Below are 24,686 nucleotides of genomic sequence, written 5' to 3'. Positions count from 1 at the left end.
AGAATAGTCTTTGCGGAGAAATCATAAAAATGGGAATGAATCACTCTGCTTGAAATGGATGACATTTAATTTTTGCAGTGTAGATATTCAACCATTACCTACCACTTTCTATAAAATGTAAAATTGGTATGTATCAGAAAAGCTCCAGCATGGCTTTGTGCTGGTTATTTTATATACATATGCACATTGCAGAGAGGCACATTCTTTGTTAAAAGTCAGCATGAAATTCTTCTGCAGGAGCTTGAAGGTTTCCTTGCACAGAAAATTCCCCATGAACCTTTGTTCCTCATGTAAGGCGGTGATGTTGAGTTAAAGCAAAAAGCTCAGTTTGCATAAAACTAGAGCTGCACCTAGTTTAAGGTGTATTTTCAAAATACACATCACAAGTGTCATTACAGAAGAATAAGCAAGACTTCTTTGATAGACTGGAGAAAGAATCTTCCTTTTGACATTCTATTAAAATGCAATTAGGGCATAAAAGGAATTTTGAAGTGTTAGTCCAAAATGATCTACTCTAACACTATTTACAGTGCAAAGATCTTACAGTAACATCACAAAGTAACACCAGCTCTTTCAATTGGACTCTAAAAATTGTTGCTCACTTCTTAAGACTGGCAGACATCCAGTGTGTTCACAATTGGCAACAGAGTCTACAGTATTACAAAGTTATTGCTGCTACTGTAATGCAAAGAAATGAGGTTGTGATGATAAATTTTCCTGTTAAGCTGTAGAAAAAACTACTTCATTTTACCAAGCAAGTTATTTCTTAGCTTTGTCATAAGCTCCAGGAAAAAACAGAGCCAAGTTACCTATCTGTACTTTCTCCACAGAAATGATGGATAGCAAAATAAAGTGTGAAATCAGCTGGCTTTGTGTTAGTTGGTTACAAAGGTATGCATCAGTTCCACTTGGGCTGAGCTGCCTTGGTCTGTGCCAGTGAGCTGCAAGGGCTGGCTGAAGGAGACTCCTGCCATCATACAGGCACTGCTACCTTTGTTGCAGTAGTAGAGGCACGCTTTGATGGCCAGGGTGGCTTCAGCTGACACACAGCTCCCAGGCAACTGAAAGGGAATGACAGTTTGACAGGAAACATCCTTTATTTCTCCTGTCAGACACTGTCCTTGCAGCAACCAGGTGTTATCTGCAAAGGAAGAACAGATTTTATCATTAGGCTATTTAACACCATGTCTGAAAGCAGCAGAAAACACTAATTCTATCTATAGGACAACAAGGACTTTCCACATGCAACATCAGAGGAAATTTCCTGCCTGATTATTCCAGTTGTGAACAGAAAAAAAAAAGGAAAGTAATTTAAAAATGCTTTATCAGTCATTTAAAGATGGAGAGATCCATGGCTCTGCATCAGCACTATAGGTATATATAGACAGTATATCTTATTTAAATATACTGGAATTTCAGTTTCTCCTATAGAGTCTTTAAAGGATATTAAAATTCATTCTGATATGCACAAGGAAAACTTCTTAAATTATTGGCTACCATACATTTGCATCAGAGATCTAATACACCAGGTAAGATATCTGCCATAAATGCATTAAGCTGTAGGTAGAATGATGGCATTTCCAAACAGCAGTGTTGGTCTTATAGATGGGTTGGTGCAATTTAGCAATGCTCAGGCTGATTGTTAGAATGAAACTTGAGTTTCATTTTGTCTAAATATTTGAGTGTATTGGAACTAAAAACCACTGTACACTACATACACATAACCCATTGCATTGAGCCACAAAATAATGCAGCATGTATTAATTCAAGCAAAAAGCACTCTACCAGGTGTTTGGCTTTTTCAATCTTTGCACTCCAGCTGTTAAATACATCAACTCTAAATATCAATTATTGCATCACAAGGTCAAACAGGAATGCAGGATGGGGAGGGACGTGTTGACTCATCAGACTGAGCTCTCCTGCCCTGCAGGATGTGCTGACACTTCCCATCCTAACCCATCCCACTTCCCTCCCTAACCAGGGACTTTACCTTCTGCTGTGATAAACCAGGCACTGGGAGCTTCCTCATTCAGTTTTGAATCCAGAGGAAGAGTCAACTTTAATAAAAACTGAATTGTCTGACCAGGAGCTACAGTCAGTGAAGGAAGTTCAATATTTGGTGCAGATTTAGGCAGTCTTGGCAGGCTTGTTACTTTATCCTTTTGCACAGGCAGGTTATCTGGAACATCACATGCTTCTGGCTTGAGGATAGGCAACTATCAGTAGAAATCAAACAAAATATTTGTTTTTATTTTTATTAGTACTGCAAACAAATGGGCTGTCACATCACAAGCACAGTTTCAAAGTGACATCATGGCTATTGACCTAAAACTTTCAGTGTGCAACAATACTATGACAAAATAGAAAAAGGACAAAATGTTTTCTTAAAATGAAAAAAAAACCCCTTATTAATCTAACTAAAAGCAATATTTACTATTAAAGCCATAAAAACCACAACTACTTCATAGTACCCCTTAATTTTAAAGTTTTACAGTTGGATTACATTTTTGCTTTAGATAAGCTGTAAATGTATTTCCTCCTAATTCTGGTGTTAAACTGCATGCTTCAGTAGTAAAATCCAGGATTTTAACCAATGGACATTGCACAGTAAAATAGAGGAGAACTTCCCAGAAAAGCCACCAACATGTTACTTGATATGAAAATTTAAACACACATTGGAGACTGTGTATTGTAAGTGCAAGAAACATATAAGAAAACATTAGGATCATTAAGTCATAAATATATGTATATATACATTTCCAAAAATTAGTAAGATACAGTGGCACTGTAAGGTGGACGTGAGCACAGATTTGTTTACAGTGCAATAAAGCTGTATTCAATTTTGACAGTGGTTTTGATTTGACAACATGAAAGCCCTTTATACATCTTGCTTTAAGTTGTTGACTTCCCAAAATTGTTTCTTATAGTGTAATTACATGGCTTGGTAATTGATTTAACTTCCTTTTTTTACAAAATGCTGATGAAATGCCCTTCATGCTGAAACACTGGGTGGTGCATTTTAATGACTGATGGTTTCTGTATTAACCTTTTCTAGACGTTTGCCACTTTATGTTCTCATGCAAAAGTTGTCTTTCTGAAGACTGAAGCTTTCAATAACTGTGCTAACAGGCAATGTTCATTTGCCCGATCATCACAAAACATCCTGTAGATACAGCTACTGTAGCCAAAGTTAGCTGTCTCATTTTTATCACACTTGCTGAAGTCTGAAATAGTAATTTATAACAAGAACCACCACTATCAGCCTGTTTAATAAGTATTACTTGCCATGGAAAGAATTTTTGTTTCCAAATCCAGCACTTTAATCTGATGATTATTTGTGTCTGCAACATACATCAGGCGGCCGTTTTCTTCCACACACAAACCTCCAGGCTCATTGAAAGCTGACTGGGTAAAGCTGGAACCAACAACATTGCCTGCTTCTCCTGTGCCTGCCAGGGTAGCACAGTTCTTCATCTTGGGATCCACAACCTTAATCTAAGATCAACAGAGACACAAAGAGCTTCTCTGAGAAAACCCAGCAGGATTCAGATGTTCTGTATTATCTCATGTCCCACATTTCCAGTAGCCAGCACTGCTTTGTGAGTGCCTCAGCTACCAGGTGTGCATCCTACATGGTGTCTTATCACTCTTTACCAAGTGACATCCCATCTTTTCCTCTCCCCACTCCCTCATGGACTTCTTCCTTTGGTCTTCATTCAGGGTTCCCTTCCATGATTTTGCAGGTATCTAACCCTCAGCTATAAAAGCATGCTGGATCACTTGTTTTTGTAATGTTTGCTGCCCTTCTAGAAACATTTGCAAAACAGTGAGAACGTAACAAAATTGGCAGGCTAACTTCTAGATTTTTTTCTTCTACAAATAGATGGGGTTTTTGTAAATAGCAAAAAAGTTTATAATGTTTTATATAAGATCTGAAACAAAATATCATTTGCCTTAAAATTCCAACAAGCATACAGTGTTACATAACTTACTCTTCAAATCAAACAGGTTACTTCTCTTTTAAAGCATGTAGTCAGTGTAGAGTTAAAAACCTTCTAGACAGGGATGCTTATAAAACATCACATAAGAATAATCATGCAAAACAATGGCTCTTATCCCAGAGCTCCATGGAGGTAACCCACAATACTTCTCACAACTTAAGTAGCTTTTTTAAGAGAAAAACAAGTCCTCTTGTCCTCCCAGTTTTAGCAAATCTGCAGAATTCCTGAATAAGCCCTTCCAGCTCATTTATTGTAGTTCAGCACCTTTGGGAAGGCACACAGAAAGTCTATAGTAAACTGTAAACTTGGCACTTTAAATTCACCTTCCCCAAGAGACCATCATATCAGCACAGAAGAATGTGACAGCAAAACAATGGTAAAGAGAAGGACCCAGAAGGGAAGGAAGGAAGGAAAGAAAGAGAACCCACAAAGGAACTTGTGTAATTCATTTCCTCAGCTTAACTGGACCAAGCAAAAATCTGTCTATGTTACTAAAATAATTCTTTGTAGTAATAAAAATTTCCAAGTCTGTATATAACAAGTTACTACACACTTACCTTATGATTATAGGAATCTGCCACATAAAGCAGCTGCCTTTTCTTGTCCCATGTTACTCCCAAGGGATGCTGCAGCTTTGCATTTATGCCTGCTCCATCCACATCACCAAAAGCAAACAAATTCTGAAAAAATATTTTATTTAATTAATATATTTGATTATTCAATGTGGACATGAATTTAAATGATTGTAATTAAATGGAAATTTACTGAATTTAAAAAAAATGAAGACAATTTCAAAACAATGATACTGAAACCTGGAAGTGTGGGTGCTAACCACAGAAATGGAAACTCTCACATCTAAGTTATAAATATGAATCCAGCTGATTTAATGACAACACAATGCTGAATCAAATTGGCTGTTTTAAGAATAAGTGAAGTAATTTCTTATCTAAGGAGCAACAGTCTGCGCTACAACCTGAGCATCACAACTGCCACACATTTGCATTCCAAGCAGTGAAGTTAAGAAATCGATGGCCACGGAAACTGATTTACCCTCTCACCCCAAAAGTGGTTCCTCCAGGTCAGGCTTGAGGAATATTAGTAGGGCAGTGTGGGGAAGTTTGAGGTGATTACCAATGGGTCTCTCTCTCCTCCTACAAGGTGCTTCACCGCCCCGTCCTTGAGCGAGACGGTTCTCACGGTGCTGCTCTCGCTGTCGGCCACGAACAGGCAGCTCCAGGGCTCCTCTGGGGCCAGGCAGAGCCCCGAGGGCTGGGCAAAGCCTGCCTTGTGGGGGTAAGCATTGTTCCTGTTCTCCTCGTTCCCACTCCCAGCAAAGCGAAGGCAGACTCCTTTCTTTAAGTCACTAAAGGCAAAGAGCACCCAATTTCAATCAGGAGCTTGAAACAGCTCAGACAAGATGCATAAACAGAAGCTACAGAACAGGCACTTGAGAGTTGTAAACCAACTGTAATGCAGCAGTGAGGAATTACTCAATGCCTCTGTGCTTTTTTATCATCTCAGCACATCATTCATTACTATGTAACTCAGCAAATGCAAGGAAAAATAACATTCAATTACATGAATGGACCTTACCGAGTCATAGCTGTAGAGCTGAAGTAGCATCCTTCATTTCATTTAACAGATGTGGGAAAAGGAGGCAGACTTTTAAGCACATAAGCCTTTAAACTAAATTAATTTGATTATCTCTCTCTTTGGGATGTGAAAGCTGTTTATCAAGACAAGCAGCAATTTCACATTTCTCTTAGTACAGTTGCTTACCTTCCCTTTGGTAGTCTTCCCCCTTCCAACATCAGTGCCCATATCTGGTGAATGCCTGCCATTGCTATCCATAACACATCATCTTCCTGCGTCCCTGAAACTTTTTAGAAAGGGACACAGAAAACCAGATTTAAAAAAAACCACTTTGGAAATGTTTTATAGCACAAAGAAATCATCAAACCAACCCCTGCTGTCCCCCCATCACCCTACTCATCTTCCCCATAAGGAAAAAAATACCCCACACCCAAAAAAACAGAGCGAGAGACAGAGAGAGGGAGAGAGAATATCTTTCATCTACCAAAATTTGCTATTTTTCTTCTTTTCTTCTTGCTCTTTTATTCCCAGGGGTTTAAAAATTGTGGTTTTAATATCCCTACCTGATAAAGGCACTGTTTCAAGTGAGACTTGCTCTTTGCAACATTCTACTATTGTGTCTGTTTCACATGCTATTTTTGATTCATACCAGCCAAACAAGTACCAAACAAGTAAGCCTGGTTTTGGGGGATACAATCTTGATTTTTCTTTTTTTTTTACTACACTAGTGACAAAATAAGGTACTCCAAAAAACTACATGGAGTTGTCAACAAGTTTTGAAAGAAATAACTGTGGCAGCAGCATTGCACATAATACACAAAGGACATCATGCATATAATGTACAATTATAAACAAAGGACATCATGTTTTAAGCTAAGGGTAACTGATGCTTGCCCTGGAGAGCACCAACTGCAGTTTATTCAAACAGTAAATGTGACCTGGGCAGTTCCTAATTTCCCCCTCAAGCAATCACCCAATTTCCAAGTTGCTCTCCCTCAGCACATGTAAATGTGGTGTCACAAATGCAAGATGCAGACCTGTGGAACAGTGACCTTCTGATCAAGAAGTGTTCAAGCATGTGTCAAGCATCTATTTTTTTTCTTGAAGTATAAAACTACAATTCAGCAATCCAAATCTATAAATATCCACACAAATCTTGCCCAGATAATACTTCACAAAGAAATTTATACAAGTGGAAATTGAAGAATATATTTGTACTCTATAGCTTTAAATGTAATCACAGTACAGCAGTAAAAAAATGCATACAGGCAGGTTGTGGAAAACAATGAAAAAACTCCCAACAGCCCAAAACCAAAAGAAATTTACTTATCTTAGTCTTTCCTGAAAATCTTAAGGAACAGAAAATTGACATTCAAAAACTGCATTAAAATAAGGACTGTATTATATTTTAACACTGTCCCATGCAATTATAGACAACATCAACACATTTTTTTTCTAAATAAATATATTAGGTATTCATCAGTCACTCAGTAGAAAAATACCTTGAAATTGCTTTGTATTCACATGAACTTGTAAAGCACTGTGCATCTCATAGCTGTTCCTGAAAACAATCTCATGGATAATCCCCTACCCAGCCAAAATAGTCTGGAGTTTCAAAATAAAAGCAATGTTATGCAAAATGCCTGCAAGCATTTTAAATCTGACAAGTCAGTCCAAAAAATGAAATTACCACCATTCCCCCAACTGAGATCCTTCCATTCTTCTTCTAATTCTAAATCTTTTCTACACTACAAACCACAAGAAGGGAAAGATGGCATCCTTCTTTCTCCAGAATTCATTTCCTTAAACTCTGAGGTCTCTTCAGAACAGGGCTGGTATGATTTTAACAGAGTTTTTCTTCACCATTTTCTGTTTCTTGGATAAATATACAAGTTTCCAAGACTGCTATCAAAGTAACTCTGGTGACTCTTTTCTGCACCTCCCTGTGGCTCCATGTTTTTACATAAACTAGAGCTCTAAAAATGAAAGTCAAACTTGCAAAGTACCTACAAGCTTTTTCGGGATCAAAAAAGGTTTGCAAATTGAGTTGCAAAACACACATTTTATAAATTACCAGAAATGCTACCAAAGTCCCAACAATGCCCAAAAAACAAAAACAACACCTCCCTGTCCCCATCACTTTTTGATTAGAGCTCATTTCTAAGAGATTTATATTGAGAAAAGAGATTATGAAATCATTTCACTCCTTCCTATATAGGAAACTGCTCAGATTCAGGATTTTCTATTTCTATTATGCATATCTTGCACATTCAGATGTTACTATTCCAAGTACCACAGAATGAAAACTGTTAAAATCACTGGTCTATTCAGAAAGTGAGCTTTTTTATCTTGCTATGTTATGCAATTCATTCTGAGTTATCTCAGAAAGTTCTGTTAATTATTTAATATTCACTTTATCTACCAATTAAATGAAGGAGTAAGACTTGAACTGAGTACTGTTGAAAAAATCTGTTCCATTCATCTATCCAGTTCTCTAATACCAGACTGAAAACTCTCCTGTGACAGCTAGATGTTGAAAAATTGAAAAGCCTTCTTACTCTAATTCTGCACCCAGCAAGACATATAAAATATGAGAAAAAAGTATCAATATTAAATTCAAATTTTACTGGATATGTAAGATTGATAGAGAGATCTCTTCAACTAGAGAATAAGGCAGTAAAAATAAGTAAGAGCTCTGTAACTGTCATAAATTTTAACAGAAATGTTTTCTACTGAATGGATGTTAGAACAAAGAGAACGGACGCAAGCATGGAAACAGCACAGGCTCTTTGTGAAATTGTGGAAAATACGTCAGAGCTTTAATTAAAAAAAATTACACAAAGCTAGAAAATTAAAACTAATGCTACACAGCTAAGGTAGCATTTTATCACACAATAAATAAGCCCTCTCAGGGTTTAACACTTCATGTTCTGACACAAAAGGCAGAAGAACTTTCTTTCACAACAGAACAGTTTGAGGACATCACCACTGTTATCCTTGTACAGTTCTCAGAGGAGAAGGGGACCAGGGAGAGCCAGAATGCTACAATTATGATAATGCCATCATTATAATAATTCCTTATCATCCATGAATGGAAAGTATTTCTTTCTAAAGAATTTATTATAAAACAACATAAGAGAAAAAAGCAATTCTCTTACATTTACTCAATTAAGCACCACATTCCAACCCATCTTGAGCTGTTTTAAAAATGCAGAGAAGTTTCTCCTTATTAGGGTATGTGCTTTCTTATCTGTGCTGTGCCTGTATCCAAGTGAGGTATGGCTTGCAAATGGGATATCCTTGTGTTATAAACATTCACTTATAGTGACCTGCAGCTCTGAGTGCACAAACATTCCCCATTAGATGATGCCTCAGTTACTGGACAATGCTGCAGCTCCTGAATCTGCCTCTGCTGTGTCTGTGTGTTAGGAACTCACAGTCCTTTCTGTACACAGGCACATCTTCAAAGAGTCAGAACGCTGCTGACCATTACTGGTGAGCCAATCTGAATGCACAGAAATTACTTTGCTTGGCACCAGTCATGAGCAGTATCTGTTTGAAGGGATTCCATTCCCAGGACTACCCACACTTTCAGCCTCTCTATCTGGGACTGTATGCTTACTTCCAGTCTGGGAAATAAAAGCCTGGGAATCAAAGTTACATTTTGTGGCTGGCACCACTGACATTTTCTAAATAGACCAAAGTCTGAAAATATTATTCCTGCCTACTAATTTTATCTTTGAAGAAATAAAAAGAACCAAGGAAGAAGTCTGTTGGTAAACTCATCCTCTGCAAATTCTCAAGGAGCAAAAGGGGCTACACAACACACCCTGCAGTTCACAGATAGGCACGTGCACAGTGAATGCACATCTCACCTGCTCTTCAGTCAGTGGAAGTTCAGCAAATTAAATGCAAATGTGACAGAAGAATAGAGAATCAGTGTTTGTCACTGAGCAAAGCTCCAAAGGAATGCTTTATCAGTGAAGCCTGGACTTTTACAAGTACACATAACCCTTTTTGGATGACTAAAAATCAATTTTCTTCCTTTTTTTTTGCTACCTGGCACTCTTTCACATAGTGTTGCATCACGCAAATGGCACAACTCTTTATGCAACAAAATGCTTCTGGAATTTTCCTCCTTAGTTACCATCCTTTCCCTCTCATTAAGGGAAATCCTTGGATTTAGATACCAAGGGGGTTTCATACAGTGGAGATAATAGGGAGCATAAAATTATGACTGTAATGAAGTACTTTTTGATTTCTTTCCCAAGTTTTCTAACTCAGGCCTTCTAACTGTAATGGCAGTAAATATTTCAAAAAATCCCAAGCAGAAGAGATAGTATTTGCAGACATGAAAGAACTAATTTGGATTATTTAGTGTTGAGATACCTCATTATAACTACAGAAGGAGCTATGTCTGGTTATGTGTTTTACCCATTCCCAATTAGGCACAGCAAACACACACACTTGAGGGTACTTCAGCACCATGGTCTCCCTCTACTTCCAACACCTGCATTCCATATTCAAAAGCACTTCCAGCCTCAAATAGTAACAGCTAAAAAATGTGTCTCCTTCTGACCCCAGGATGCCTGGTAAAGCCTCTCTAAGACTTGCTAAGATGTGTATTTTCAGCAGTTCTGCATCTGAAATTAAGAACTGATACACCAAGTATTCTTTAGAAATCTGATGTGTAGTTTAAGCTTCTTTATTGTGAACACAGATTTAATTAATAGAATCAGACTATAGACTGTAGAACAAAGAGAATGAGATCCATCACTCCATGTACAAATATAATACTTTTTTTACAGAAGGCACTTTCCAGTCATGGACTTCAAAACAATTCTAAGTTTGACACCAGTTAGGATGGGAACTCTGCTAATCCAACTGCTTCTTTTTTACTGCAGAAAGTAATCACTGTCATTATACATTTTGTCAAGACATAGAGAAGTACAACTTGGAAAAGCAGTCTGTCAAACTAAATTGAGTTAGATTGCTGTTGAATATTCAGTCACTACTCCCATTATATCCTTACATCAAGACTTCAGCCTTTGTATGTCACAGGCACGTTTACACCAAAAAATTGACATAAGTACCTCATTTCTTAAGTTGTTTATATAATGAACATGCAAAATACTAATTAATTGTGTTACTATTACTATTCAGCAATACTCATAAACCCAAAATATGACTGAGTAAGGTCCTGCTTCACTGCAATCCTGCCCTATAACTTCCTAATTTCTTATTTCTCTAAAGACTTTTTCACCTAAAACAGTTCTTACACAGGAATAAAACCATCACTTTACTTCACCTCTCTCTTTAATGAAGTTACTTCTTTGAAATTCCAAGAATCTAAAACAAAAAATAATGGCCATTTACAGGTAATTTAGGATCTAGTTCATCAAGAAAATAAAGACAATGCAGTTTTGTGTCAGTGATGTCTCTTACCATGATTTTCTGTGGAACTAAACTTGTATAATGGCAAAGCCAAATGGGATATCTTTGAGCTTGTACTTTGCACAGGAAACTGCTAAAGAGATGAGCAGGCCTTTTGCATTCAAAGTAAATCCACATTGCCACATCATGAAGTCATATCACATACACAACAAATCTTTGGAAGAATTCTAGCTTTGCTTTGTCCAGGAAAATGATTCCAAATTAAAGCCTGATGATAGCAAAAGCAGTTCTTTTATTTTCAGCTATTACCCAGGAAAATTCTTTCCATAGGACAGTGACAACCACAGCCTCAATGACAGAATGAGACCAGATTAGAAGGAAAAAGGGTGACATGTACAAGAAAACATTCCTTTAAGATACAGACAGTTCAGACATAAACACTTCATGTATGATCTAAGCTCAAGCAGGAAATGCTAACTGCTTACTGCTTAAGTGATTTTTAATTTTTTTTTAACATTATGAAAGAATCACCATGAGTAATACAGGGAAAAAAAGTGTTTGCTCTGGAATGCAGTGGTACCAAACAACCCTCTAGCAGAAACACAGAGAAAGATGAAAAATGTCTTACATACTTTTGCCTTTTAAGGGCTGTAAAAATTGCACCAGTATGATAAGGTACTGTACTTTCATATAAATCCTATCTACATAATACTTAAATTGATGTAAAAAATTCCAATAAATTTACTGAAAGCATGGTCAGTACTGTACTTGGGGCGTTTCTATAAATAGATTCCAATCATGCAGTTTAAGACCAGATTTTGGAATGTGAAACACATGGTTATGTCACCAAGCACAGGTCATTGTCCTGCTCCTTCCAGCAAGAATGCAGCTATCAAGAACATTTCATGCTCAAATCAACTGTGCATTAAAGTATCACTTGCTTTCAACACCCACTAAATAAAAATAGAAGGGCACAACAGAGAAAGCTAAAAAAGCACACAGTAATTTTGTAATGTATTTTTAAGCTGCTGTCCCTCCCCTTCTACTTCCCACACAATCCATATCAATGCAAATTTCAGCACCAACCTCAGCAAAGCCAGAATTTAATCCATGGAGTTCATTCAAGAATTTTAACAGGAAGGTAAAACACAAGCTCAGTGGCCACAACTAAAGAAATAAAAAAGATGACAAGGAAGAATATATTGTCTGAATCCTACCATCTGTTTTGTCTCCATTAATTCCCCTGCCTCAAAGGGAGACATTTGTGCCAAACTTGGTTTAAATGGTGTTTCACACTCACTCAATCTCTCAGATTTCAGCATCTGTATAGAACAGGGCAACAAAAGCCTACTTAGGAAAATACTATGTGGATACCTAAAAGAATGCTACATAGCAACAATTCTGAATATTAACTTATCCACGTCCTCAAAGTTTTTCTCAGTATTTTCCATTTCTCAACATATTAAAGTTGAGAAAGAAAATTAAAGTTTTAAAGAAAAAATAATTTTTTCAGTTGGTCAATACATACTCTAAGCTGTATATAGGAGTAAACTCAAGAAATGTCAGTGATAGAGGAAACACCTTTCTCTTAAAAGATTGCCATCTTTTCCCTTTGAAACTTTGAAAAAGGTCAGCATAAGCTGTTTAATACTATCTGGTTTAGTACATAACTTGCTTAAACATTTCAACTTCCTTTTTCTCCTTTTCATGTTCTGGGTAGCACAGCTTTGGACACTGAAAGGAAACTCCCAGAAGTATCACTTGTTTAAAAATTATACAATCCATATTTAAATAAACAACTAAAAATCTACCTTCTGAAACTGCAGAGTTTAAGCTACATAGATCTAAGGAAAATGGGAAGGTATGGTGTTATTTCCCACAGGCAACACCACTTAGCACAAAAATCAAACTTTTAACATTTGTAATAATGAACCTACATTTGTTGAAGTGCATGTTAACTCCTGCAACCTGCACAGAAAGATATAAGCAAACGTCAAAAAAAGGACACTGCTGTGTGGGTGTAAACAAAAGTAATTTTTGAAACTCTCATAAATTACTTCATCCATCCAAGTGCCTAAACAGACACTGGCAGACCAGTTTTAATGCTGACAGCAGGGTATAAGCTTGTAGGACAGCACTCTGAATGGCATAAATGCTATCCTGCAGAGCAGCAGAAGACCCCACTATGCTCAAACAAGCTGCAACTCAACTTTGCAATCTGCAACTCGACAAGGCAACCTTGGCAAACCCTGCTGCATTTCTGACAAAGTACTTTGATGTGGCTGGTAACAAACTTAAAAAGTCACTGCAGCTTATGGCAGTAATAAAAGCTTGCTGGACATGCATTGCAGCCCTGGTTCCTTATGCTCTGAGACAGACTCCTGTTAACATTCCATTCAATTTAAGTCCCCATTTTTACAACTCCTTCCAGTTGTAGTTTTCTAAAGAATTTTAGAATTTACTGCTATTACAGTAATGTACATTTTCCCCCATTTTATCTATTAGGCTTATTACCCTCTCAAAAAAATTAATTTATTTAATCTCTGCTTACCTGACAGCTTATATTATATTTTGTGGCAATCTAAATAGCAAACTGACTAGTAGGTTCTAATTGAATATGAAAAAAATTGCATAGGTCTGAATAAAGTGCATTCAGAAGATCTGATTTCTATGCAAATGCTTATTAAAATTCAGCAGTGTTGAACAGTACAGATGACTAATCCTCTACAGGTGACTAACTCAGTAAATACTATGTTCATGTTGATAACAATTATCATATCAATTAACATTTAACAAGCAGAGGTCTCAAAACTAAAAAAAAAATCATATATTTAACTACTGACAGAAGCAGAAGAAAGCTCATGAAAAATTAAAAGTAAAATTATAGGATACTTTGCACAGTTCTGTTAACCAGCTCAAGTTTCTGAAGCACTGATCAGTTATTAGTCCCCTCTGTTGATCTGTGAAAAAGCTCTGCAATAACATCCCACAGGGATCAGCTTTCTGGTTCAAGATCTCTTGAAAACGACACCATCCAGCCACACAAGTCTCCAGGTTCACAAAAGGAAAATCAGATTGTACAAAATTCTGTACAACTCGTGCCTGCATTAGCAGCAGCCCACATCTAGTGAGATTCTCTTTCAGGTGCTTCTCCTTGCCCTTCCAAGTAGGATCCCATATGCTTAACACAGACTGTAAGGGTTGCTGACCAGACCTTTGAGAAAAGGTGCTTTTTTGTTGTACAAGGCAGGTTAACAGAAATGTTAAATCTGGAAACACATCCCAGTTACTCACTCAAGTACCCAAGGCTGCAGGTTGTACTCTGTCTATACTGACAATGTATTTGTACCAGAAGATTCTACACTATGAGCATTTCTGAAGCAGCTTCATGAACCTGTTGGACCAAGGCCAGAGGAGGCCACAAGGATGATTTGAGAGCTGGAGCAGCACCTCTGCTATGGAGACAGGCTGAGAGAGTTGAGCTGTTCAGCCTGGAGAAGACTCTGAGGAGACCTTAGAGCACCCTCCAGTACATAAAGGGGCTAAACAAGAACTGGAGAGGGACTTTTGATAAGGGCATGCAGTGATAGGACAAGGGGAAATGGCTTCAACCTGACAGAGGGGAGATTTACATTAGAAATTAGGAAGGAATTCTTGACTGTGAGGATGGTGAGGAATTAACACTGATTGCCCAGGAAATCTGTGGATGCCCCATCCCTGGAATTGTTCATGACCAGGCTGGATGAGACTTTGAGCAACCTGGTCTAGTGGAAGATGTCCCTGCCCATGGCAGGAAAAATGGTCTTTAAAGTCCCCTCTAACCCAAACCATTCTGTGATTCTAGGTTCCCTCACACTTCAGTGTATTTTCCTCCCTCATAACTGACACAAAATTTTAACAAATGCTTCCACATCAGTAAAATGTTACTAAACTTGCAAAGCACCTCTAATTTCAAGATATTCGAGATAAATCACGCTCCTTCCCCACCCCATTCTTCTGCAGATAAAAGCAATTTCAATACTGGAAGTCAATTTTTCATGTCTGAAATACCAACCTAAGGGTTTTATGCCACATCAAAGCATTGTTCTGTCATTGTTCATAAACTGGCATCTGCAACTTCTAAATTAGACTGAAATGGAAACATGAGAAAACTGTGCTTCAATTCCCAGTCAGTAACAGCTGAAAACAACATGGCAGCTATGAGATGCCAGGCTCGGGTGTGTGTTAAGTGAATTGGGAAAGAAAGCTAAGTAAGTCCTCAGAAGTTGATTCTTGCATCCTATTATGCAAAGATTTACTTTACCTCCTGATGCTTGCATGGTTTGTGCTAAGGTATTCCTCTCCTGTCTGACTGACTCTACACTGATCTTGAGCCTAGTGATTTTATGTCACCTAAACAGGAATAAACAGAGGTCCCCCATAAAATTATTTTTATTTCCTAAACTCAAATATTTACAAGTGGTTGGACATGTCTGTATAGTCAAGGAAAGGAACTTTTAGACAATACTCACTTCCTGTAAAATGTACCTGCTTCTTAAGTGATCCTGGCTTAAGGCACTGGCCTAACAAAAGCAATCATTTTTTCCTTCTGTGTTTGGATCCAGTAACTACATAACTTGACACAAAAGAATTTTTCTTCTATCAAGTAACATTTCGGGATCCAAGGCAGAATTGCAGGTACCATTTGCAATAGAAACTATTGTGTTTTAGACTGAGTTTTACAGTAAATCTTTACTTCTTCTGTCTCAGATTAATACCAAAACAGGAAAACCTTTAGTAAACAGTCACACATGTAAATATGAGATGTTAAAGCTCAACTGATACAGTACTTGAACTTCCAAAGACCACATCCCATGGAGAGCTGATGGGCTGCTCTTCTCCTTTGGCTCCACCTTCCTTATCAACACCTTGTACCCCAATGCCTGCTACAGTGGTCACCACCTGCAACTCCAGGTCAATCTGTGTGAAACAAAATGACACATTAAATGAATGTATGAAATTAACTTGACCAAAGTTACAGATAATTTGAGATAGATGTCAAATCCTAACAAATATCAGGCATTTGGGTTTTTTCTTTTAGGGAAATTAATTTTACCACAATGCTTGCTGATGGACAGGGAGTATGGGGGTGGGGAAGCAGCAGGCAGTATCAAAAACACCTACATGGAACTCTATTCCATGTGCAACAAAAATTAACACTGCTCTGTCAGCATTTGCTCAACAGCTAAAGTGTAGAAGAAATCATCACAAATTTCTGGATAAATACTCAGATTAACAGTGGATATGGTTTTTAAATTTTAAATTCATATAGGAATATGACATAACTCACATACTTTAACATCTCCATATAAAATAATCTGTACAAAGGCACCTCAGATGCATTAACAGTGCACTTCCCCTGATCACAAATGGGATATTGGTGAGGACCCAAGTCCAAGATCTTCTGAGATGCACAACACTTTAAATAATAAGGCAATATTATATGGCATCACCAAACTTACCTTCTGATTATCCTAAATTTGACCTAACCTAATGTAAGATCCAATTCCTACATGCTAAAACTTTGCAAGTGTTTAATCAGAAAGAAAACACTTGCAGCCAATTCTGGGCACTTACCTGGATTCAAGAGCCAAGGGAAGTTTGGATATTCACTGCACCACAGCACTACAATAACTGTAGATAAGAATCTGATACTACTGGAAGTTAAACAAAACCAGTTTTGCTTCCAGTACTAAGAATAGATGTTTCTCAAAACAGGAAAGTAAGAGTGACTAGAAAAAAAAAAACCAAACTAAAACCAAAACCCTGTTATGCTATAATCAGTAGATCACCTCATCTGCATTTGAAAGGAAGCACAAAAATATATGTAGCCCTTAAAAAAACCCTGCACAACAGTATTTCTTTATAAGATAGTGGACCAAATTTCCTTTCTGATGTTATTTGGAGAGTAATTCATGTGGTGCAAATTTTCACCTGTGTGAGTAGAATACAGTATAAGAGATTAAACTTTGAATTTCCTTAGGGAAAATTTACCTTTCTAATTAGGTGATTTTCTGTATCAGCTACATAAATAACATTATTTTTTATAGCGATTCCTTGTGGTGAGTTGAAAGCTGCCTCTGAAAATCCTCCATCTCTCCTTCCACTGTTTGGACCTATAAATAAAACACAGCAAACTCAAAAGTAATTTTTTTAACAAGTCACTTTAAAATAAAGTGCACACATTTAAACCTCTAGGAGAATTACATATTCCAGGAGCTGCTTTCACAGCAGCACCTTATACATTTTATATTATTACTATTTGGTGTAGTCTCATTTTAGTCACTGTGCTATGCAATCAAAATAACCTGGTGCTATTAAGCTCTGAACTTATTCTGCACAAGTTCTCTGCTTTTTTAAGCTCATATTTTAAAGAGAAGTCTTAATACAGTTCTAAATTGTTCTAGAGGAGTCCTAATAGGGCTCTAAATTGCATTAAAAAACAACAGCAACAATGGAAGACAGAAATAAAAAACTACAGGGTTTTTTTTTATTCTTGACTACATCAAAGCAAGCCAGCAGGAAAAAAAAATTCCAAAGCTCAACTCCATATCATTGGTTTAGATTTTGATGTAATCACAAATGAAACTAATATTTGATTAGCAACATTTTCTCATTAAGAAAACTAATTAGGAAAAAGATGCTATGGAACTAGTTACACAAAAGAACACTAAGAATGATGGAGTGGCATTCTTCTGCATACAACAGTCAGGAAATAGAAAGGAACATAGCCTGAAGGTAAGCACTGTACTTGAGAGTGCATTAGCAGGATGTGTCAGCAGAAGACATTTAGGTATGAGTTAGGTGTGTACCATGATTTATGATGCAAATAACAATTTCAACCTTTGTGCATGCCCACATTTATTACTGCATTATCAGCTTCATTACATTATTTTCTGCCTACTGAATCATTTAACTGAGTCACTGAAACACACAAACTTTTACAACCTCCTGTCAGAAATCAATTTAGACCTTATCAGACACACAGGACTGAAGCACTGGTGTGTCAGATTCCTGTCAGATGCCAGCAGCTCCCCTTTAAGTGTGAGGGTGCACATTCCCACATTCCCAGGGAAGGGAATAGCACACAATGCCACAGGAAGGAAGGTACCAGTTTGGAGCTTAGGACACTCCTGAATTCCTGTTTAGTGACTATCCCAGAACACTAAGGGGTAGCTTGTAGGCAGAGGCTTCTCACGTATCAAGCAGAAATTCTCTCATATTTGTTGTAAGAAATTCTGTTTGCACATCCTACAGGAGAAAGGTATTTAGGCTAATGCATTAATGATTAATCAGGTTAACTGGGATAAATAGCCTGTCTAGACAATGCAGTGTTACTTCAAATAGCAAGAGAATTTTACCTCCTTTCTTTAAACAGAAGAGTATTTCTATGGGATTTGTAGGATCCTGCCCTGAGGCAGGCATTAATCAATTCCAGACTAAGTAATATAGGACACATCAGCACACAGGTCCTGATTCTGAGACATAAACAAACCATTGTTTTCAATAATCCGAGGATTCAACTGCTTCCTAAATCTGTCTATTTTGGTTGTCCTAACAGTTACATCCTTGCTGCACTAAGATGTAACTGACCATTTTAATAGGTTTAAAAAAAGAACAATTTCATTTGTGAAACAGTAAAGCATACAAAGTGTGTGCAAATTGTCTTCATCGGCATTGTAAAGCACATTGTTATTTCACAAAAGCAACTATGGATGTTAGCTATATAAAGCTGAAATGTAACTTATATGAACTTTGTAACAAATGTAACTAAATTTGAAATATTTTCACTATTTTCATAACTTGTTTATACATTATCATCTCAGATTTGAGGAGAAGGTCTTTTTATATGTTGTCGTGGTGTTGTAAGGCAACTGCATTCTCAGGTGCCTATGCACTTACTGGAATGCCACTGTTCTTAGTAATTCTCCTCTGCTTTTGAAACCAGAGGAGCACCTAAACAGGAATGCTCTTCCATTGAAAAAACTCAATAACCAAACAAAAAACACACATGGAAAACCTCTTCTCACAACATTACCACAACTCAAAATGCACTTCTATTGGAAAGGGAGGCATTACAGTCTTTGGTCCTTTCCCTACCTTGCAGCTTGATGCAGATGTATATCCTTTACACCTAAAACCATTTGCAATTCCTTCACAGGAATACAAAATGCATTTTTTTAATTCATATTGGACAACACATGAAAACATGAACTTTAGTGAATGAAGCAATGAAAAACAATTAGGCATCTCCAAAAATTGCATTAACAGTCTCCCACTGATGGTCTCACATTCCCCCAAATCGAGTAAAAGTGATTTTAGTACAAAAAAAATTCTGGCAATGCTTACAAACTGCCAGGTCCTGTAGAAAAAGAATCAGCCAGAAGGCACAGCAAACACCCTCTACTCCTAAAGTGAAATTGCTATAATAAACTTACAGATATGTCCTTACCTCCAATAGTGTGTAGAATTTGTCCATTCTTACGAGTCACCAAAATCCTGTGGTGTCCAGTGTCTGCTATGACCAACCTTCCTCCTGAATCATCTACAGTCACTTTGCCAGGAAACAGCAGAGGAGAAGGTGGAAGGGAGTCTCTGTACAGCTTTATTCCAATGTTGTTCTCTTTGATTTGTCCTCTTTCCTTGTAGAATTTCAGTGTTATAGAGGTAAATAAGAACAATTTCTCTCTGTGTCCCTCTCCAACAAGAGAAAAGAGCATATTTCCACGAGGCCCAAGAATGACCAGAGTTGGCCAGCAGGACACTTCCAGCTCGTGCCACAGTGTTGCATCTGCATCATTTACTACAGGGTGGACAATATTGTATCTCAGAACAGCACTTTTAATGTTATCCAGAACTTTCTCGTTTGGGAATTTCGCTGAATGGACACCAACAATAACAAGACCATCTGCAAAGAAAAATGAGGTTGTGCAACTGAAATGTATTTGAATAATAATAAAACAAAAAAAAAAGAAAAAGAAAAAATTAACAGTTATCTCATAATCTGACTGACTACTTCCTAGAAGGAGAGAGGATTTGAACAAATAGAAAGCAGTTACATTATAGGAATATAGATAGTTATATATAGAAAATACTGAAATTCAGAAATAAGTAAAATTACCAAATTTTAGGACCGTTACTTCCCCAGCTGGCTGACATGAATTGTTCTCAGTTCCTGAACCTCTATATACTAAGCTAGAAAATACTTTCAAAATAATTGTGGATAAGTTGTAGCTGTTCAACTGATACTTTGGGGTTTTTTTAAGATCCTTAGGATACCTCTTTGTCTTCTAATTCCTGTTTACAACCAGAATGTTTTAGAAAATTCTTCTTCACAGTTAACTAGAAGCCACAAAAATAACACCAAATATTGGAATTCCAGAATTACCTGGACATATCTGCTTCTGGATAAACAGTTAAAGATATAATGAATAGGCCTCCAAAATCAATACAATATTCTGTATTTCAAATAAAAATGGCAGCACTGACAACTATGACAAAATGACAAACAACACTTATTACAAACAAGGTAGGCTTAATATAACAATTTCACAATGAAAAATTAAAAATTCACTATAATTGATATAGTCTTATGAACTCTATTGGAACAGAATGTTGCAATATCACACAGTTTAAGTTGTGCAATCATTAACTGCTGAAATCTAAAAAGCAGGTCAAATATTTTAAGTCTGAAGAGATCAGCACCAGCGCTTCTATCTGTCCTTCAAAAACACCATTAAAGCTAGAAAGACAATTCTATAGTCAACACCTGAACAGCACAAGTAGGGTACAACATCCCCTCATGAGGAAAACTGCTGTGGAAATGATGGATGCTATGATCAGAAATAACAACATTCACTCCATTTAAAACACTTTCTTTGAAGGATTATAGCAGAGCACAACACTGGATTTATGCCAAGCTATTTCTGAATATTAAAAAGTACTTCCTCTTATAGAAGTAATTTCTGGACTGCTGATAACATGAACTGAATATGCACTGGGTTTTAAAATAACTTTCTGAATGCCACTTGAAATACAGAAATAGCACCAGTGAAGATAGCAGTAAGAGCATATCAGATAAAGATGCTGGGTGACATTCAATCCTATGGAAAGCAGTCTTCACTTTGAAACAGATCTCCTGGACTTCCAGACAATAGAGCCATGGCACATGTGCTATAACATTTATAATGATTTAGGATCACCCTAACATTACAGCCTCCTGTGCTTAAACTTCCTCTCTCTGGTGATCACCCAGCTGAAGTTTCAACATGCTCCATGTAAGGGCATTTGAACAAATCAGAAACAGAAATGGAGAATCAAACATTATAATGTTATTTACTACATATATTGCATTATATTGTATTGCATTTACTACATGGATTGTATTTAATACAATATTTCAGAACTGAAAGTAACACTGTTCTTCATCTCCCTGTTCAGCCAATTAAAATATCCCAGATAAGTGAGTAGCTGACACACTCTGTGTAAGACTACAGCTTATCTCTGACAAGCCATCATGACAAGACACTGCATTCCAAACAGAAATTACCCTTCATTTTTATTCAGTCAGAGTGAGAGACTGATCTCATTTCAGATGTGACTTTAAAGACCATAATTCCCTCTCTAGAATGAAGAGCTATTAATGGCAGACAACATGATGACGATACCAAAAAAATTCTACGTTAAGCTTACATATTTTGTTATTTCAGTTCCAAGGGGAAAAAAAAAGTGATCTACATCCTATTCTACCACCTGTCTATATCCACTCTACCACCTTCACTATATTCTTCTCAGAGCTGGTTCCTCAGTGAAGGAAAGAAAGTTACCTTTCCTTAAGCCTGTACTTCACATTCTTGAGTAGCTTTTTGAAAGTCACTTTATTTATAGAGGCATCAGATTTGGGCTTTAAGCACATATCCTGTTTGCCTAACTACACAGACACTTTATTTAAGCCATTTAAAAATGTGATGGAAGTACACACAGTCACCTTTTTTAGGCTACTTAAAAGATTAGAAGACATTTTTAGACACCCCTGAAATACAGCCAGCAGTTTAGTAACCAGCAACAAAGTGACTCAGCTCCTCAGCCTGCAACAGTGCCAGGAAATTCTGTTCTGAGCCAGCCAAAGCACTTTTACCTTTATCAGAGTACTGGTGCTCTAAGGCATGGAGGTCAGGCAGCAGGTGCAGGCAATTGATGCAGCAGTAAGTGAAGAAATCCAACACCACAACTTTTCCACAAAGGTCTTTGTGAAGAGAAATGGGACCTTCAGTGTTTAACCATTGCAGATCTGGAATTCAGAGAACAGTGACAGCCAGTTAGGGGAAGGGTAGGGAAAGGCACCCACACCACACAATGTTCTTGGTACTTTTAACCTAAAAACAAAATTAAAAAATAAAAAAGAAAGAAAAAAAAGAGTTTGACATCCCTTTTTATGCAGGTAGATAAGCAAACAAAAGGTCTTTTATTTATGCAACTCATCCTTATGTTCCACAATTCTTCATAATTAGTAAATTAAAATATTATCAGTAAGATTCACTGTAATATGAAAGGGTAGTTTGTAACTTTATATAGGCACTTTTTAATTGAAAGAACATGTAAGCCTCAGAAAAACATGAATTTTAAAACATGATCTACATTATTCAACTCCCAACAATACCATTTGGGTAATTATTTAAAACTCACATAAAAGCTACTAACAGTTTAAAAGTGTTAAACTCTTAATGATTTTTTCCAACAGTTCTGTAAAGAACTGATTTCACAGATCATTAGATTATTCTTGTGCTTATAACTTTGATCTTGATTGTCAAAGGTATCAATAAATTCCATCACATGGGGAGAAAGACAACTTTTTCAGATACACACAACAGTACTCCTGGTCATTTTATTTTAACCACTTGACATGAGACATGAAAACATTCTTTCCTCCTCTGATCCCATTAGAGATATCAAGATAAGGAATAAATATCTAGAATGTGGTCTGCTAGTATTATCTCTTAGCATTTCTGAAAATTGTAAAGGAAAAGACAGTTATAATAAAATGCAAAGCTAACTGGTTTTCTGAACTTTCACTTTGGCAGTTTCAGAAAATAAACTCTTAGAGCTCCAGAAGCTATTCCTACTCAAGTCAGCAGGAGGCTTGTTTTGTGTTTCACTAAGAGGAGGACTGTTCTCTATCTCCATATATTTATAAACATAAATGAATGCACACACGTTTAGTTTAGGTGAAAATAATGAGAATAATTCAAATATATGCATTATTCCCACAGTGTAGGAGCTTTGCTGTTCACTTTTCAAGAGAAAAGGGTAGTTTATATATTTTACAGCATTTCTCCCTTTTCACTAGAATTAAAATAACTTTCATATATATTGGCTACTTCTTTGAGCTCTCTTTAGAGGAGAAAATAAGCCTTGACAGAACACTGAAACAATACTAATGGCAAAAGCTAAGATTCAATTTAGGGCCCCAAATCTAGACAGAGAGAGCATTCCTTTTTGCTCCACAGGATAAAATCTGTAATTCATTCCCATGATATGTGTGATTTTAAGCCTGAAGCTCACCTCCTGAGCTGTCTTGCAGTGATGTGAGCTCCCACAGCTGCAGGGAGCCTCTCAAAGGTTACAAAGACCCCGAGCAGGACCTGCGAGATCTTACATTTTGATTTCCCCCTTGCCACAAGGAGAGACAGAAATGTGTGAGAGGGGCAAACCACCGGAGGAGGATGAATGACATCTCCAGCACAGTTTGTATTACCCGGGGCATGAAAATTGACAGGCGCTAAGGCTAAGTCATGGAGCAGAGAGCTGGCGAACATCCTCAGGGATGCTCCGGGAAACCAAGAGAGCTCACAGAACGCAGGTAGAGTTAGTAAAGCTCTCACTACGACCACAGGCGACAGATATAAATACACAGCACAGATGGGAACAGATTTAGAAGAGAGGCTTTACAGAACGTGTTTTTCCAGCCAGTACCACGGAGAGGATGATTAAAGGAGTTCTTTTGCCTTGCCCTTCTCTCCTGGTGCTCCCAGGAGTGACAATTCCTGTAGTTCAAGTGCCGTTTTAACAGCGGCTCACGGGGCCGGCCCTGCCCGGCCTCGCAGGCAGCGGCACCTCCAGGCAAAGCCCACACGGGGAGAGCCCCCGGCCCCGCCCGGGCCGCGCCACCCACCTCCGCCGAGCTCGGGCACCGTCAGGTCCCGCTCGCGGCTGTCCATTTTCTTCAGGTACTGGTAGACCAGGTTCTCCTTCTCCTGGGCCGTGTCGGCGTCGAGCAGCGCGTACTCGAGCTGTGTCTGGGCGGGCAGGAGCCCCGCCAGCCCGCCCGCCGCCATCGCCTCACCCGGGCGCTGTTTACCGGCCTGGCGCTTCACCGCCGCACATTCGGCACCGCCCGCGGCGCCAGCGCGGAAAACCGCGACTCAAGAAGAAAATAAAGCACAAAGTACAGACACGCAATAACTCGTCTGTCTTAAAGCCGGAACTCCTCACGTATTCCGTGTTTTTACGTATCCTTGGTTTCCACAGCAGCACATTCCCAGAAGAAGCTCACGGTGGAGATTCCCGCGCAGCAGATTCAACAAAGCCCGTGTTTCCCGCCCGGCTGCTTTACCGTTTTTAAGATGTAAAAATTGAGCAGCACCGGAAAAAGTCGAAACC

General features: G+C 37.8%; 1 protein-coding gene across 1 annotated transcript; it reads right to left on the bottom strand.

The window, feature by feature from the left end:
• Window positions 1-821: 821 nt before the first annotated feature.
• On the bottom strand, window positions 822-24,361 carry NHLRC2 (NHL repeat containing 2). The gene is made up of 11 exons (XM_066554898.1): window positions 24,199-24,361; window positions 22,165-22,317; window positions 19,480-19,935; window positions 17,022-17,143; window positions 15,818-15,947; window positions 5,781-5,880; window positions 5,133-5,364; window positions 4,559-4,681; window positions 3,286-3,495; window positions 1,991-2,216; window positions 822-1,141 (listed from the first exon to the last, which is right to left on the bottom strand). The coding sequence occupies exons 1-11, from the start codon at window positions 24,359-24,361 to the stop codon at window positions 876-878; spliced, it is 2,181 nt and encodes a 726-aa protein (XP_066410995.1). The 3' UTR covers window positions 822-875.
• Between the last annotated feature and the right edge of the window lie 325 nt (window positions 24,362-24,686).

The sequence above is a fragment of the Molothrus aeneus genome, chromosome 8 (genome assembly GCF_037042795.1).
Source record: "Molothrus aeneus isolate 106 chromosome 8, BPBGC_Maene_1.0, whole genome shotgun sequence".
Taxonomy (NCBI): domain Eukaryota; kingdom Metazoa; phylum Chordata; class Aves; order Passeriformes; family Icteridae; genus Molothrus; species Molothrus aeneus.
The sequence above is the reverse complement of the archived record's forward strand: the minus strand, read 5'-3'. Positions and strand labels throughout refer to the sequence as shown.

What these genes read in the sequence shown, in the direction of transcription:
- NHLRC2 (XM_066554898.1), bottom strand. Translation starts at nt 24,361, where the DNA reads ATGGCGGCGGGCGGGCTGGCGGGGCTCCTGCCCGCCCAGACACAGCTC. An exon ending in GCACCAGTACTCTGATAAAG is followed by an intron (nt 19,936 to 22,164) that starts GTAAAAGTGCTT and finishes TTTTCTTTGCAG; the next exon opens with ATGGTCTTGTTATTGTTGGT. An exon ending in AATTCTACACACTATTGGAG is followed by an intron (nt 17,144 to 19,479) that starts GTAAGGACATAT and finishes TTTTATTTATAG; the next exon opens with GTCCAAACAGTGGAAGGAGA.